The following is a 15,718-nucleotide window of genomic DNA, read 5'->3' on the forward strand; positions in this document are numbered from 1 at the left end:
CCCCCCGCTTTTCCACCTGGAATCTAACGGTTAGATTCTAACCTCAGGCATGATATGAGGGAGGCAAACAAATGCGAAAAGTTGGCATGTGATTGATTTACATTGACAGGATCTATACATTCTAAATTACCTCCATAAGGGCTTGTTACTCCTTAATCCTGTGACATTTTTGAGTGAAAGAAGGTCAGAATATCTAAAAAGCGCAGTCTTTCTTTGGAAAGGCAGTGCCTCAAAAAAGAATAATGCAACTAATACTATTTACTTCCAAAACACTTCCATAACCCCATCGGAAACTCTCTACCCATGAAGTAATTCCTCCCTATTTTGATCTGTCCTCAGCCCTGGTAACCGATAGTTATTCTTAAAATGTACTAACATCTTCAGTGACCAATTGGCAGTCAAGGGGAGTGGTCTTCTGAGAGCACCTCTAGTTTGAGAATCAGGGAATGAGGGTTAATAGACAACAGCTTTGACATCAGCTGCTGTGACATGGATCTTGCTTTGTCTCAAGTTTTGCTTGAGGAATGAGATCTATGGTATAGAGTCTATATGACACTACACTATAGACCATTGGTCCTGGCCAGCTGTCTTTATAGGCTTTTCCTAAATTGCTGCCTTTCCGAATTGTGAGGGGCTGCTCGGTGATAAGCTCTCCTTCCCAAGACCTGGATTTAATAGGGCTGCTTATCCTCTGGAGGCCCGAAGCCCTCATCCCTACCCCAGCCAACTGTTACCCGAAGCACTAGAAGATGAGGAAGGCATATGTTTCTTTGTTCCAAAACTTTATTTATGTTGCTGTTTTTATCGTCATCATTTTTTTTTCCTACAGGGTCATTGTCTGGCGATGGTGGCAGATTTTCAAAACCTCTTAACAATTACAATGTGATTATTTTTTTTTGATAATGGTAGAGAAGGGGTGTAGCCATTGAAGTGAAAAATCAGTGTATGCAAGATTGGAAAGGGAACTACCTGGTGTTTTCGGCCTGCTACTCTTTAAAGGACAACCACTTACTTTTTGAGGAGTTCTATTTCCATTTGCATATTAATGTCTTTATTTTGTTCCAGACATTTCATTTTGAATAATACAGCATTTAAAAACATGATGAGAGATAGGAATTCTTGGAACTTCAAAGAACATCCATCTCCATCATCTTTTCTGTAATTTTAGAGGAAGATGAAGCATTTCATGTCGCAGATTTCCTGAAAATAGTCCAGTACAACAGTGCCTCAGTGGCCAGAATCCCTATCATAATGCTGCACGAATAGCTGGTTGTATAAATGAACTCAGGAAATAGGATGTTTCATAGTCTGAAAGCGGAGCGAGGACTTTTTTTGGTTGTTGTCTTTGCAGGAGCTAGGGAAGTATGGCGTGCTTTTCTACAATGCCTGCTTCATGATTATGCCAACATTTGTTATTAGTGCCTCTACGGGGGACCTTCAACAGGTGAGCTGCTATAAAACCTTTAGTATTCAATGAAATGAAACATGTATAGATAACAAGTATTACCAAGAGAATGCATGAAAATAAAATGTTTGTTATCCCCCACAACACATTTGGCAAGACCTCTGTGAGCAGGCTTTTCTAGACACCTGGGAGTTAGTTAAAAATAGCCACTCCTTGTCGGTTTGTTGTAGTATGGTGGCTTGCAAATTATTGTAATGCTATGCTCTCTGGATTTCAAATTCAAACTATTTCACTGGTTTTAGGGAGGCTTCCAGACTAAGACTAGGCAAGGGGACCCGGCAAGATAATTCTGGAAGAACAAGTCCATTGGAGACCGTGTTAATAGCACAGGACATTGTGCATTGGTATATTGCTGGAAGATGAGTCTCTCAGGGTAGAAGGCATTAAAAATATGACTGGGAAGAGCCCACCTCCGTGATGTGGATGGAGTCCGGCTTTCAGAGCCCTCATTGGCCAATGGGGCCTGATGCAAATGAGAAGACACAGCTGCAAACAGCCATTAAAGGAAAAGCTCGCTGAAAAGTCAGGAAAGGACAAAAAGACCAACGCGGATGTTAAAAGAGACTTTGAAACTTGTTCTTGAATGTAGAGTAACTAAAGTGAAAGGAAGAAATGCCAAATTGAAAGAGCTGAACAGGTCTCCAGGTGTAACTGAAGACGACAAAGTGAACGAAATGTGTGAAAACCCGGAGTTAGAAAACAACAATCTACCCCAAATGTCTCAAGGTGAAAGCCCTCAATGAGACACTTCTGTGCATCAAAGGGGTAAAAAGAGAACCCACAAACTGGCTAAAGATTTTCAGCAACAATTTATTTGACGAGGGACTGATCTCTAAAATCTATAGAAATCTAAAATCTATAGAAAACCTCAACATCTCAAGAAGAAAAACACAACCCAATTAAAAAATGGACAGAGGACATGATCAGACAGTTCACCAAAGAAGATACCCAGGCTGCCAACAAACTTGTGAAGAAATGCTCATAATTTCTAGCCATTAAAAATGCAAATCAAAACCATGATAATGTACCAAAGTTCACACAAGACAGAAAATAGGTTCTGGAGACGACTGCGAGAGTGGAACCCTGGTACACTGCTGGTGGGACTGTCAAGCTGTGCAGCCACCGTGGCAAGTGGTGTAGTGCCTCTTCCCGCAGCTGGGAATCGAGATGCTCTGACGCAGCAATCCCGTTCCCCAGTTTATATCTAAAAGAAGCAAGAGCTGTGAGAGGAGCAGGTAACGCACACCCATGGTCGTCAAAGCACTCTTCCCCCATAGCATCAGTGGGAGAAAGGATACGTAAACTTTGGTGCATACACACCATGGAATATTACACACTGCTAGAGAAGAATGGTGAAATTTTGAAGCATCTCATGAGCTGGATGGACTTGGAGAACGTAATGCTGAGTGACATGAGTCAATCACAAAAGGACAAACATTATATGAAGTCATTATTAAAAGGAGAAAATAAAGATAAAAGTTTTTCATATCACAAGAGACAGATTTTGATGGTTGGGAGAGGAAGGCAATAGGTTGGTAGGTGGGTGTTTGTTCAGGAGATGGGCAGATAATATCCTACAAGAGGAAGAAATGAGAAGAAAAAGGTTGGAGGGCATTGCAAGTTCTTGAGAGGTTTGACAAGTCATTTAAGTTGTTGAATATAAAATGAGTATCTGACATGCAAACCTTTCTCTAATTCTGATTATCTGACGTGGAAGCCTTTATCTAATTCAGAATAAAAAGTAAAAATACAATAATTTACAGTCTTGGAAATTCTACTAAAGTTGCTGGGAGTCAGAATTGACTCAGTGGCAGTGGCTGAGTCTGGGGTTTTCGTGTCAGAACGATAAGGTCACTAGTGCCCTGGTGGTATAGTGGTTGTTGGGCTGTGAGCCACACGGTCTGAAGTTCCAAACCACCAGCTGCTCCTTGGGAGAAAGGCAGGGCTTTATCTATTCCTGTAAAGAGTTAACAGTCTTGGAAACCCACAGGGGCACTTCTACCCTGTCCTAGAGGGTCGCCGTGAGAGAGCCATCAGTTGTTTCTGACTTATTAGCAACTCTGTAGGACAGGCTGGAGTTGTCCCTGTGTGTCAGTCTGAACTGGAGTAGAATGCCTTCTCTTTCTCCCTCTGAGGGGCTGGTGGTTTCAAACTGCTGACTTTGTGCTTCATAGCCCTCTTGTAACCACTATGCTGCCAGGGCTAATATTTATTGAGGACTCCTGTCAGGTATTTGTAGCATTATGTATGCACTATCTCATTGCATTCTCTCAACCCTTAGAGGAAAAAATAATGATCTTTTCTCCTTTCACACATACAAAATCTAGGAGGTAGCATTTATACAACTTCCCAAGGACCACAGGTCTTGCTCTGAAAGCATATCCTTTCCAATCTCTGTTATTTAATTTATATATAAAAAATGTGTGTCGGTGGTTTTTTCCTTCACGTATGGAAAGTCATCTTCGAAAGTTTAAGAGACTGTAATGCGTGAGAGCCTGGTGTCCTAGGAGAGGCTCATGCTCACATTCCGGTTTGCAGGTGCTGGAAGATCCCATCTGGTCAAGTCCATTAGATTGGGCTCCTAGGATGCCTCTGTCAGTTTCTTTCTCTTCAGAAGTTTCTTCGTGTTCCCGAGAGCCCCGTTGCATGAGTACTATTCACTGAAATTCCAGATGGACCAGAGAGCTAAATAGACAGGCTAAGTGAAAAGAATCTATCATAAAAATTGTAACTAGAAAAAATAGATATTTGTAACTCTAAAAGCAAGCCTTCTGCAAAAAGAAGATAAGTCAATAAGTGAAAAGTGTGCCTGTGTTTTCGCTTGACCAATAGTATGTCAAGAGGTGCCCAAGAGGGAGCCAGTAATGCCGTCAGCAAGAGCAAGGCAAGCACCCTGTAGGAAAGATGGTGAGCTCTCCCCTACCGGACATGGTTCTGCATTGTGTTGACTGGAATCAGGAAGAAAGCTTTCTAAATAATCATTTTAATCATGGCTGAATCTATTTTAAGTCTTGAACCAAACACAATAAAGAAGCAACTTAGGTTTGCTAGACTGCAGTATAAGATTGCATTTAAATTTTGAAGTGTGGCTTGGTTGATGAATAGAGAAAAGGCCAACTTTTCCTATCGCTATAAGCCTTACAGTTGAGGAATCATTTTTCCTGGTTGACTGGGACTAGCAGAGATGGAGCACATCAGGGATTGTGGTGAAACTGGAGTGTGTGTCTCACTGTGCTAGGAACACACTCCTGAACCTTGCACTGGACCGCCCATCTGTCTAGTGGCAGGACTTGATTCTACCTCGGATCTACAAAGCCAGTGATGAGAGCTCTTCTTGTTAACAAATGAGACCCTCGGAAAATACGTAGCTAGTTGATCTTTCTTTTCGTAACTTGAATCGCAGCACTAATCCAAACGTGCTGAGTGTGTTGCAGTCGATAACCAGGGATAAATCGCAGAAGTGCACTGCATGCTGTTAGAATGAAAGAGTCATATTTTAACATAATTTGGCTGGAAGTGTAAGTCTAAAGAAGAAGTACCTTATTGGTATTCATCAGTAATTATTTTCCGAGCTTTCAAATAAATGTGCTACACTATGTTTTTTTCTGTAAAACAACTCATTATCTTACAAAAAAGCCTTGCTATTTAAGAGGCTCATCATTCTTTAAATCTACCAATATTTAGATCAGTGTTTTTAGATCAAATGTTTTTTTTAAAACAATGAAATAGAATTCAACAGTTTATCTGATGTCAGTGGTATGTAGTTTTGTTTTTTTAACTGTGAGTAAAAATTTTGAAGCTCATTGAGTAAGTAATGTCTTTCTACTCTTGCTTTGAAGATTAGATTTACGTTTCTCTCTTATTGGCAGTTCTGTTTTAATTTCGGACTCAGACACACAGACTCTGGGTGTTTTTCATAGTGTTTGTTTTGGTCTCTGTTTTAGCATATATTGTTTGCCTTCAATTATCTTAGGTACTTTCTCTTTCCTTGATTGGCATGGGGTTTGCCATAAGATAAATTTATATCTTTTATTTCATAAGTATTTTCTTTAAAATATGCTTAATAATGAAAATTTTCAAACATATACACAGAGTGGTACAGTGTCCCCTCTCCTAGAGGCCTATTAATTAAGTTCTATAGTTATCAATTATTAATGTATATCTTTTAAATAAGAGATATGGGGAAAGTATTATAATGTCAATGATATATGACAAAGTTTTACTAATTGGCTCAGTGGTTAAAGGATTCAACTGCAATAGAGACCATGGCTTCAGTCCATCGTCAAGAGAAAGAAGTGGCCGTCTGCTTCCGTACATACTTAGAGCCTTAGAAACCCTACGGGACGGGTCTACTCTGACCTACAGGGTTGCTATGCATCTGAATTGGCTCCGTGGCCATGGATGAGAATTATATTTTAAAACAAAAACTTCATTTTTGTTTTAAAATCTAGATTATAAAATAAGAAGTATATAAACAGTTTTAAATATATAGAGACATTGAGACCTGGCTAGCAAAATATTTAATAGCAAGTACATTTCAGCACATATGTATGTTCAGATAATGAGTTACCTAAATAAAGCACTCCTTTTTCTAGTTACATCGCATTTCAAAAAGGTGAATTTTATTTTTCCACTTAAGGATTAAGTTCCTGGACAGCAGAAACAGCAGGACAGTCCTAGATTTTTCTGTCCTCTACCAATTCTACTTCAATTATGTGATTGCTTTTTAAGTAGTAAATAGTAGTTAGTTTCTTCCTGATTCTTCCTAAGCATTTTCAGATTCTTGAGCAATGGTTTAGCCAACATGACTAAATTGGTAATAGACTTTCTTCTAAGTGGCAAACCTAATCCTGATTTTGTGACAACACATTAGTAAAACTTTAACTGTAGCTTCAACAAAATTAGCGATTATTTTTCACTTGCCACCTAAAGCTTCTCAACCTGTGGGTCATGACCCATTTGGGGGAGGGGGGTGTCAAACAACCCTTTCACAGGGGTCACCCGATTTATAACAGTAGCAAAATTACAGTGATGAAGTAACGAAATAATATTATGCTTCGGGGGGGGGTCACCACAACATGAGGAACATTAAAGGGTCATGACATTAGGAAGGTTGAGAACCACTGTTCTAAACAATGACATTTATCTTGGTATCAATCTTTGGAGGAATTAAAAAAATCTTCATCTTGTAAACTGTAGCTGAAGTCCAAGAAGGAAAAATGACTTACCCACAGCCACACAACTGATAGTATTTAGGATTTTTAAAATTGTGTGTTCAGATTGGAAAGATGGTTCCTGTGGTAAAAGGCATCATTTGATAAAGCCTAGAACTTAAACTGAATTATTATTGATCTAATGTTTAGTTTTCTTTTCTTTTTTTTAAATTATAGGCCACTGAATTCAACCAGTGGAAGAACATTCTATTTATCATACAGTTTCTTCTTTCCTGTTTTTTGGGGTAAGAAACCATAAATAATTAGAAGCCTATTGCATCTATTAAATCAAATGAAAATATATGTTTTATTTGCTCTGTAAAGTATTCTCTTCAGCTGTGCTTTTTCAACTTTCTATGGAAAGTTCTCCTGCAGCATAAGAGTTGCCAGTCTGAAACTTAGAATTACATACTTACATACTTATCGCAGGATTTTTTTCCCTCTGAATATAATTTCCTATATTACAATGTTGTAGCACTAATGTCAATGAACTAAAACAGTTAATTCTCAAGCTTGCTTTTAATTGTGGTGATATAGTCTCATCCCGTAAAAACACTAATGTGTATCTTCCAGCTCCAGAACACTCTCTTTAGCTGTTTCTGATTTAATGTTTAACCTGCCAATGGTGTCTTTCCCTTCAAGAATTTGTGGGAAAAGTTCCAGCTTGGTTTGTTTGCTTGTCTCTTTGTTTTCTTTATAACCAGGCATCAACACTGTTTTTATTGTTCCCACAAGATTCACCAAGGTTGCTTCTTTCTTTTAAAATGTCCTTTATTAGAAATAAAGAACCATGAAATACTGTTGATTGAATATATTATAAATATGCCCAATCCCCAGCCCCTTCAGTTGGCTTCGTTTATTTCTGGTAGCTAATGGAAAAATGAAGAGATGACTTTAAACAAGGTTTTATTACAGAAAGGTAGTTACATAATTGGCTATTTCTCTACTTTGTACACATTTATTTATTCTTACTCCACAGAAAGGCTGCTTCTTAATTTCTCATCTAGTGATGGCAAGCACTAAAATCCTGGTTTTAACAGAATATTAGTAAGAATGCCTCGGTGATTGCAGTGGAAAGCAATATATTGGCACCCAGTATCAGGAATGAACGAATATTTTTTCTTATTCAAAAGAATAAAATAAATTATCTGTAGGAATGGACAATGACAGAAATAAGCCATTATATATTGTCAAATGAAGCCAGTAACTGATCGTTATAGTGATTTCCTTGAAATATCTGCCAGTCTTTTCTTCAGTCATTTTCTTCATGAACTTACTTCTCTTAAGTTATTGGCGAGAAACACTGCCTGTTTCCTGTCATAGTTCATCAAGAAATGGCAAGGCACTAGTCTAAGAACTAGAACCTGCCACCTCCCATTCCACTTTCCCACCCATGCCAGAGTCCTTCTCGTCTTTAGGAGTTTCTGTGACTACAATTCTGCTATGGTCAGCCGAGAGGCTACTCCAGCAGAATCCAACAAAGGAGTTCTTCCGAGCTTGGTTGGATCAGTGATTCCCTTTTCTACCATATTCACACACTCTCCAGTCATAGCATCATAACCAACTTCTGAGGAACTCTGCATAATTTTCTCGACGATCACTGCATCTTCAACACCTGCATCTTCAGCAATGGTGATTGTAGGGATTATGAGTTGTTTTTTAATCATCTCTGTAACACTGTTTTGATCTTCCTTTGTTGGAGTTCATGAGTCCCAGACCGTAATGCACTGGAGCAGAGCACAATCACCTCCAAGAACCGTGCCTTCTTCAACAGCAGCTCGTGTTGCATTGAGAGCAGCAGTAACTCTGTCTTTACATTCACTTCTGGAAGTTTTGCCAAACATTCATTGCATTTTCCCCTTTCATATTTATTAGTGTGCTATCCAACTGCTCAATGAGTTCTTGAAAACTCTTTTCCAATTGAGCATTGTCACCTTATCCTTTCAAGAGCCTGGCATCACCTTTGGTCACAATGACCTCTCCAACTTTTCCTGTCATGAGGCTGAATGTCTTCAAGATTCAAGGTCAATCCCTCCTCTCCAAACACTGCACCACCAGTAGCAATTGCTATGTCTTTAAGGTCGTTCTTTCTATTATCACCAAAACCTGGTGCTTTGACTGCTACGACCTGAAGACCAATGGTTAGCCTATTCCAAACGAGGGTATTTACAGCTTCTTCCTCAGCATCTTCAGCAATTATGACCACAGGCTTATCATCAGCATTGGCAATTTCAAGAGCAGGTACAATAGACTGATCCTAGACTGGACAAGAGACTGGACCTTTTCACTTAATATAACACAGGCATCCTGGAATTCACATTTTTGACCTTTGGCTATATTAATAAAATATGGGGAAATATAACCTCAGTCAGACTTCATGCCTTCAATAATTTCTTATTCATGTTTCAATGTTTTTTTCCATCTTTTATTGGGATGACACCCTTTCTTCCAGCCTTTGTCATTGCATCAGACATTACAGTGTCAATTTAATTATTTTCATTTGCAGAAATAATAGCACCCTCAGCAATTTCCTCCAGAATTATCACAGGTTTATTTATTTCATGTATTTATTTTTATAATAGTTTTATTGACATATCTTACACATTCCAATATATCCATTCATATATAATTCTGTTGTTCAATCCCATCCGGTTGGGTTATTCAATCAGTTGCCACAGGTTTTGACTGCTTGTCAGGCTGAACAATTACAGCATCAACATCTAACATCACAACTCTTCTGATTTCCTTTAGGGTACTGAGCTATTGCTGGAAGCACACATTTAGTCAACTGTGTCTAGTTTGCTCATGTCAACTTGAAGATATTAAATGTGAAGGGTTGGAATCTAGCCTGTCAATCAGGTCACAGCCTGATGTTTCCTTGTGGGTGTGGCCTTCTCATGAGGATTCTGGGAACTTCTTCTCTTCCTCCCTGGAGGCAGGACATACACACTCTCTCTTTTCTTAACATTCCTTTTGCCAAGACACATGAGTCACATTGATGGCAGCAAGAGTCTTGGAAATGCTTTCACTGCCATTGGATCCACAAGAACTTTCATCCACCAGCCTGTGATCTTCCTTCATTTGGCACCATTGTATGTGCTGCGTGAGTCTAAAAGGAATTTATGGACTAGTATTAGACATATAAGCTAATATCAAGCTTAAGGACTTGATCTGGACTGGGCTGGGATGTTTTCTCAATATACAATTGCTCTTTGATATAAAACTCTTTCTTATACATATATGAATGAAATAAATTTGGAGTCACCATTTGTCAAAACACCTATCCTCTCTGATTAAAAAACAAAAAAAACCCAATCCATATCACCCTGACTTAGACCAGTGTTTTTCCTTGCTATTCCCATAACCATCTATGAACTTTTGAATAAACTTTCTCATTTCAACATGAACTTGATGACATAATGCTTTTGTTTGTTCATTAAAAACTTAGATTCTTATTTACCCATTCCAGGAAGGAAATAAAGAAGAAACCTTTGAGTAGGGGTCTAGTCCAAGAGTTTTCACTGGCTTATCTGCACTCCAGGGGCATCTGTAAGCCAGAAATCTGTAGGTTGAATAAATGTGTAGCAAATATACGTGCTATTATCTTTTAACGTATATAGACGATAATATGATATAAAAAATACAGGTTGACAAAAAAGTTACCAAGACATAGTGATGCTTTAAGATAATTGTGCATTATATTAATCCACTGATTGTAAGGTGAAGCAGGTTGGGTGGCGTAGTGGGTTACATGTTTGGCTGCTAACTGCCAGGTCAACAGTTCAACCTTTACCAGGTGCTCCAAGGGAGAAAAGTGAGACTTCCTGCTCAGAAGCACACAGGATAGTTTAACGCTGTCCTGTAGGGTCTCTATAAATCAGAATGATTCAATGGCATTGAGTGCGTGATTGAGTGAATGCTGAAATTGTTGTCATGTGGAGGTTTACATTTTAAGTGGTAAACATGGTGACATTTCCTACGTATTGATTTTTTGGAGGTGCTTGTGTGTGAAAGCCCAGGCCTTAACCAAGCCAATATGTCGGCAGCTATTTGTATATCGAAACCGATGACTGGTGCCAGTTGCCGTCAAAGTGGACCTCGTGGTGCCCCTTGTGTTGAGAGCAGAGCTGTGCTGCATAGGGTTTTCAATGCCTGGGAGATTTTGGAAGTGCCTTGCCAGGCTTTTCTTCTCAGCTACCTCTGATTAGACTTGAATCATCAGTCCTTTGGTTAATAGCCAGTACTTTACTCTGTGTGCAACCTTGTGACTCTAGAAATCGATTGTCTCTAAAACAATTAAGCGTACTGTACTTGAGCAAACGCGAAGGAAACCCGCCATGAGATGGACCGACACAACAGTTGTCCAAATGGGCTCAAAAGTAACCAAAATTGTGAGGGTACTGCAGGACCAGGCAATGTTTTATATACCCCAGGTTCACCATGAGTCAGAGCCATCCCAAGGGCAACCTACAACTTTGAATCTGTTATTGTTGTTGTTAGGTGCCATCCAATTAGTTCTGACTCATTGTGACCCTCTGTCCAACAGAAGGAAACACTGCCCTGCCCTGCAGCATCCTCCATTGTTGCACTATGTGTCAGTCCGTCTCACTTGACCAAGCATGGCTTCTTTTTCCAGGGACTGGTTTCTCTTGAGAACATGTCCAAAATATGTCTCTCCATCTTCTCTTCTAAGGAACATTCTGGCTCTACTTCATCCGAGAGAGAATGATTTGTTCTTCTGGTAGTCTACAGTATGTCACTCTTCTATACCAATACCATAATTTGAAGGTGTCACGTCTACAGTCTTATTCATTGTACAGATTTTACATGCTGCCTGTGAACCGATTTAAAAGCCAGGGGTTGGGTCTGCTTGTATTGCTTCCAATACAGATTGGTAGTGGTATTCTATTCATCCTCCTAGAAGCTATCAGATGGTTTCGCTAAAAAGTGTAGCCTTTCCATTTAGTTGCCATGGGTTAATAAGGACGCTTGATTGCCAGCTGAATCTTCAGAAGGTCAGGGGAAGCTCTTGTTCTGCCCAGCTGTCCTGCTTGCCTATGTTCATAGTGGATTAATCATGAGATTTTTAGATTTACCAATTCTGAATACAGGCAAGAGTGATTTTAGCACAATGCAACATGGCAGAAAACATTGAGTGTTTAGAAACTTGACGTGCATTTTTTAAGCAAGGGTAAAAATAAACAATATCTACAATGCCTTTATTTCAGGTTACATTAAAATTTAAGAAGCGCTTAAGAGGCTTTTCTGTGTCCCTCAGTTGAATTGAGAGCCTTGACTGTACCCTCATCTGCTAATTTTTTCCGTTATTTTGTTGAACTCAATGCGTTTGAATGATGGTGTTGGCGAAGTACCACGGACTGCCAAAAGAACAAACACACAAACATGTCTTGAGAGAAACACAACCAGAGTGATCCTGAGAAGCAAGGCTACGGAGACTTTGCCTCACATACTCTGGTCATGTTATCAGGAGAGACCAGTCCGTGGCAAAGAATATCATGCTGGTTAAGGTAGAAGAGCAACGAAACAGGGCAAGACCCTCCAGCAGATGGATTAACACATTAGCTGCAGCAATGGGCTCAAGCAGAACAATGGTGCAGGACTGGAAAGTTCTTTGTTCTGTTTACACCTAGACGCCTTTAGACTCTATGGCACCTAACAACAACAGCTTGTCCAGGGCGTTTGCTGTGGGGTTTTTACCTTTAACCAATAAGCCCCAGAGGAGTAGACAGTTGAATGTTTTCATATATTCATTTTCTGGGTAAAAAGATTGTTTATAGATAGTCCTCAAGACTTCATATGATTATGAGCTTATTAAAATTGTAAGAATTTTTAAAATTAGACTTTCTTGAGCTTTCAAGTTCAATTTATATGTACCCTCACTCATTTATAAATCTATAATGTTGTGTAAACCTAAGAGCATTTATGTTCATTTGATTAGCAGTTTATTTATTTTTAATCATTTTATTGGGGGCTTGTACAACTCATCACAATTCATACATACATCAGTTGTGTAAAGCACATTTGTACATCTTTTGCCCTCATCATTCTCAGAACATTTGCCTTCCGCTTGGGTTCTTGGAATCAGCTCCTTATTTTTCTTTTTTTCCCCCTTTCCCTCCCCACTCCCCCCTCTCTCATGAACCCATGATAATTTATAAATAATTATTATTTTATCTTATCTTACACTGTCCGATGTCTCCTTTCACCCACTTTACTGTTGTCCATCCCTCATGGAGGAGGTTATATGTAGATCCTTGTAATCGGTTCCCCCTTTCTATCCCACCCTCCCCCCACACTCCCGGTATCACCACTCTCACCACTGGTCCTGAGGGGTTCATCTGTCCTGGAGTCCCTGTTTCCAATTCCTATCGGCACCACTGTACATCCTCTGGTCTAACCAAGTATGTAAGATAGAATCAGGATCATGATGGCAGGGGGGTAGGTAGGAAGCATTTAAGAACTAGAGAAAAGTTGTGTGTTTCATCGATGTTACACTGCACCCTGAGTGACTCGTCTCCTCATTGTTACCCCTCGGTAAGGGATGTCCAGTTGCCTACACATGGGCATTAGGTCCCCACCCTGCACTCCCCCTCATTCACGATGATATGATTTTTTGTTCTTTGGAGCTTGATACCTGGTCCCTTCAACCCCTCATGATCACATAGGATGGTGTGCTTCTTCCATGTGGGCTTTGTTGCTTCTGAGCTCGATGGCCGGCCACTTGTTTACCTTCAAGCCTGTAAGACCCCAGATACTTTATCTATCAATTGCTGGGCACCATCAGCCTTCTTCACCACACTTGCTTATGCACACATTTGTCTTCAGTGTTTGTATGGGGAAGGTGAGCACACAATGATGATTTTTGTTTTTTGGTGTCTGCTACCTGAGCCCTTCAACACCTCGTGATCACACAGGTTGGTGTGCTTCTTCCATGTGGGCTTTGTTGCTTCTGAGCTAGATGACCACTTGTTTACCTTCAAGCTTTTAAGACCCCAGGTGCTATATCTTTTGATAGCCAGGCACCATCAGCTTTCTTCACCACATTTACTTATGCACACATTTGTCTTCAGTGATCATGTCGGGAAGGTGGGTATCATGGAATGTCTGTTTAGTAGAGCAAAGTGTACTTGTACTGAGGGAGTACGTGAGTGGAGGCCCCATGTCCATCTGCTATCCTACTACTAAACCTATAAATATATGCACATAGATCTATTTCCCCATCATCATCATCATATACATATATTTACATATGCACATGCCTGTATTTAAGCCTCTATGTATGCCTTTTGCCTCCTGCTTCTTTCTTTTATTTCCTTTTGCTTTCCTCTTGTCCCACTATCATGCTCAGCCTTCCTTTGCTTTCCTCTTGTCCCACTATCATGCTCAGCCTTCATTCATAAGGGAGGAATTTCTCTCCCTTACATTACCCTTGATCACTCCCTACCAGTCCTCCCACTCCCTTCTTGCCACTGGTTATGAATCACTCATTGTTCCCTTGTCCCTGGGTTGGTTAACACCACTTCCCTTCCCCCACCTTCCACTCTCCCGTGGCCCCCCAGAACCATTGGTCCTGTTGTTGTCTTCTCCACATTGTTTATCCAGCCTATCTTATCTAGATAGACCTGCAGAGATAATAATATGCAAGAAAATCTTGACAACGCCAAACGAAGTGACACAGAAAAACAAAGCAATGATAGCAGCAACAACAACAAAAGCCAATGACATACAAAATCTAAAAGAAGAAATAAAGGAAAAAAAAGAAAGCAAAGCCTGTACATAGTTCAAGGTCTGTTTGTTGACCTTTAGGGTGTTTTACACTCGAGTCTGATGGGGTGCCACGCCCTGGCCCCAAAGTCTATTTTTGATTCTCCCTTGGGACTTCCTGGTTTTGCTCCCCTTGCTGTTCTTTTGCAGGCCTTTAGCATTTTGCCTTGGTGTGGTGGGGTCGGCTCGGTCACGCATCCCACACTGTCTCCAGTGTTGTCCCATGTAGGGCTGTGGGTCAGTGCAGGATGTCGCATCTCTCAGTGGGGCTGGCCATATGGTCCTCTTTGTACATTGGCTGCTCTGAGTGGGGCTATTGTCCTCAGGGCTTGGTGGGCCAGGGTGTGCTCCACTCCCTTTCACCCCCTTCCTTTGCTTCAGCTTCCTTCTGGGTATGGTAGGTCGGTTCCTTTCCCTCACCAGATGGTCTATTTTCATTCTCTGTGGTAATCCCTTCCATGGTGGGGGTCAGGCTGATTCTGGTTGGGGCTGGGCATATAGTCCAGTGTTTTTGTGGATTCCTCCATGTGTTACATTGCCCTTTTGGTTTGGCGCATCATGGTGGGGTCTGTATGCACATTTCAGTTTTGTGGGGACACAACCCATACTCTCCCCCTGGGTGGATTAGTGCCTTGTTCCCCCCATGACATCATTTCAGTTTCTCCCCACCCTGATTCTCCCTGCTCCTTCCTCCTTTCCCCTTCTTTATGTTGGACTCACATGTACCTCCCTGGGTGTGGTCTGTCCCCCGCCCCTACCGCCACCCCCACTACCTATGCTTCCACTCATTTATTGCAAGATAAGTGTTTATTCTTCGATTCCTGCCATGCTGATTGTACTTACCTCAGGGGACCCATGTTATACCTGTCCTTTTGAGATTGGCTTACCTCGCTTAACATGATTCCTTCCAACTCTTTCAATGAAACGACATGTTTCGTGTGATTATCTGTGTTTTCAGTGCTGCATAGTACTCCGTTGTGTGTATGTGCCAGAGTTTACTAATCCACTTGTCTATCGATGGAAACTTAGGCTGTTTCCAATCTTTGCAATTGTGAATTGTGCCGCAATAAACATTGGAGCACAAATGACTGGTCATGTTTTATTTGGTACCTCCTCTGGGTATATGCCCAGTAGAGGGATGACTGGGTCATAAGGTAGATCAATTTCCATTTTCTTTAAGTATCTCCAAATTGCTTTCCACAGTGGCTGTACAAATCTACATGACCACCAGCAGTGGAGGAGGGTTCCTACTTCA

At 40.6% G+C, this 15,718-nt stretch overlaps 1 protein-coding gene across 1 annotated transcript in view; it reads left to right on the top strand.

Moving 5' to 3' along the window:
- SLC35D2 (solute carrier family 35 member D2) overlaps nt 1-15,718 on the top strand; it is an 89,688-nt gene that overhangs the window by 51,590 nt on the left and 22,380 nt on the right. The window contains 1 exon segment of the mRNA XM_045289435.1: nt 14,460-14,508. Within this exon segment, the coding sequence (XP_045145370.1) occupies nt 14,460-14,508 (49 nt within the window).

This window comes from Echinops telfairi, unplaced genomic scaffold (assembly GCF_000313985.2).
Source record: "Echinops telfairi isolate 266 unplaced genomic scaffold, ASM31398v2 ScPeMD7_27;HRSCAF=92, whole genome shotgun sequence".
In the NCBI taxonomy this organism is placed as follows: Eukaryota; Metazoa; Chordata; class Mammalia; order Afrosoricida; family Tenrecidae; genus Echinops; species Echinops telfairi.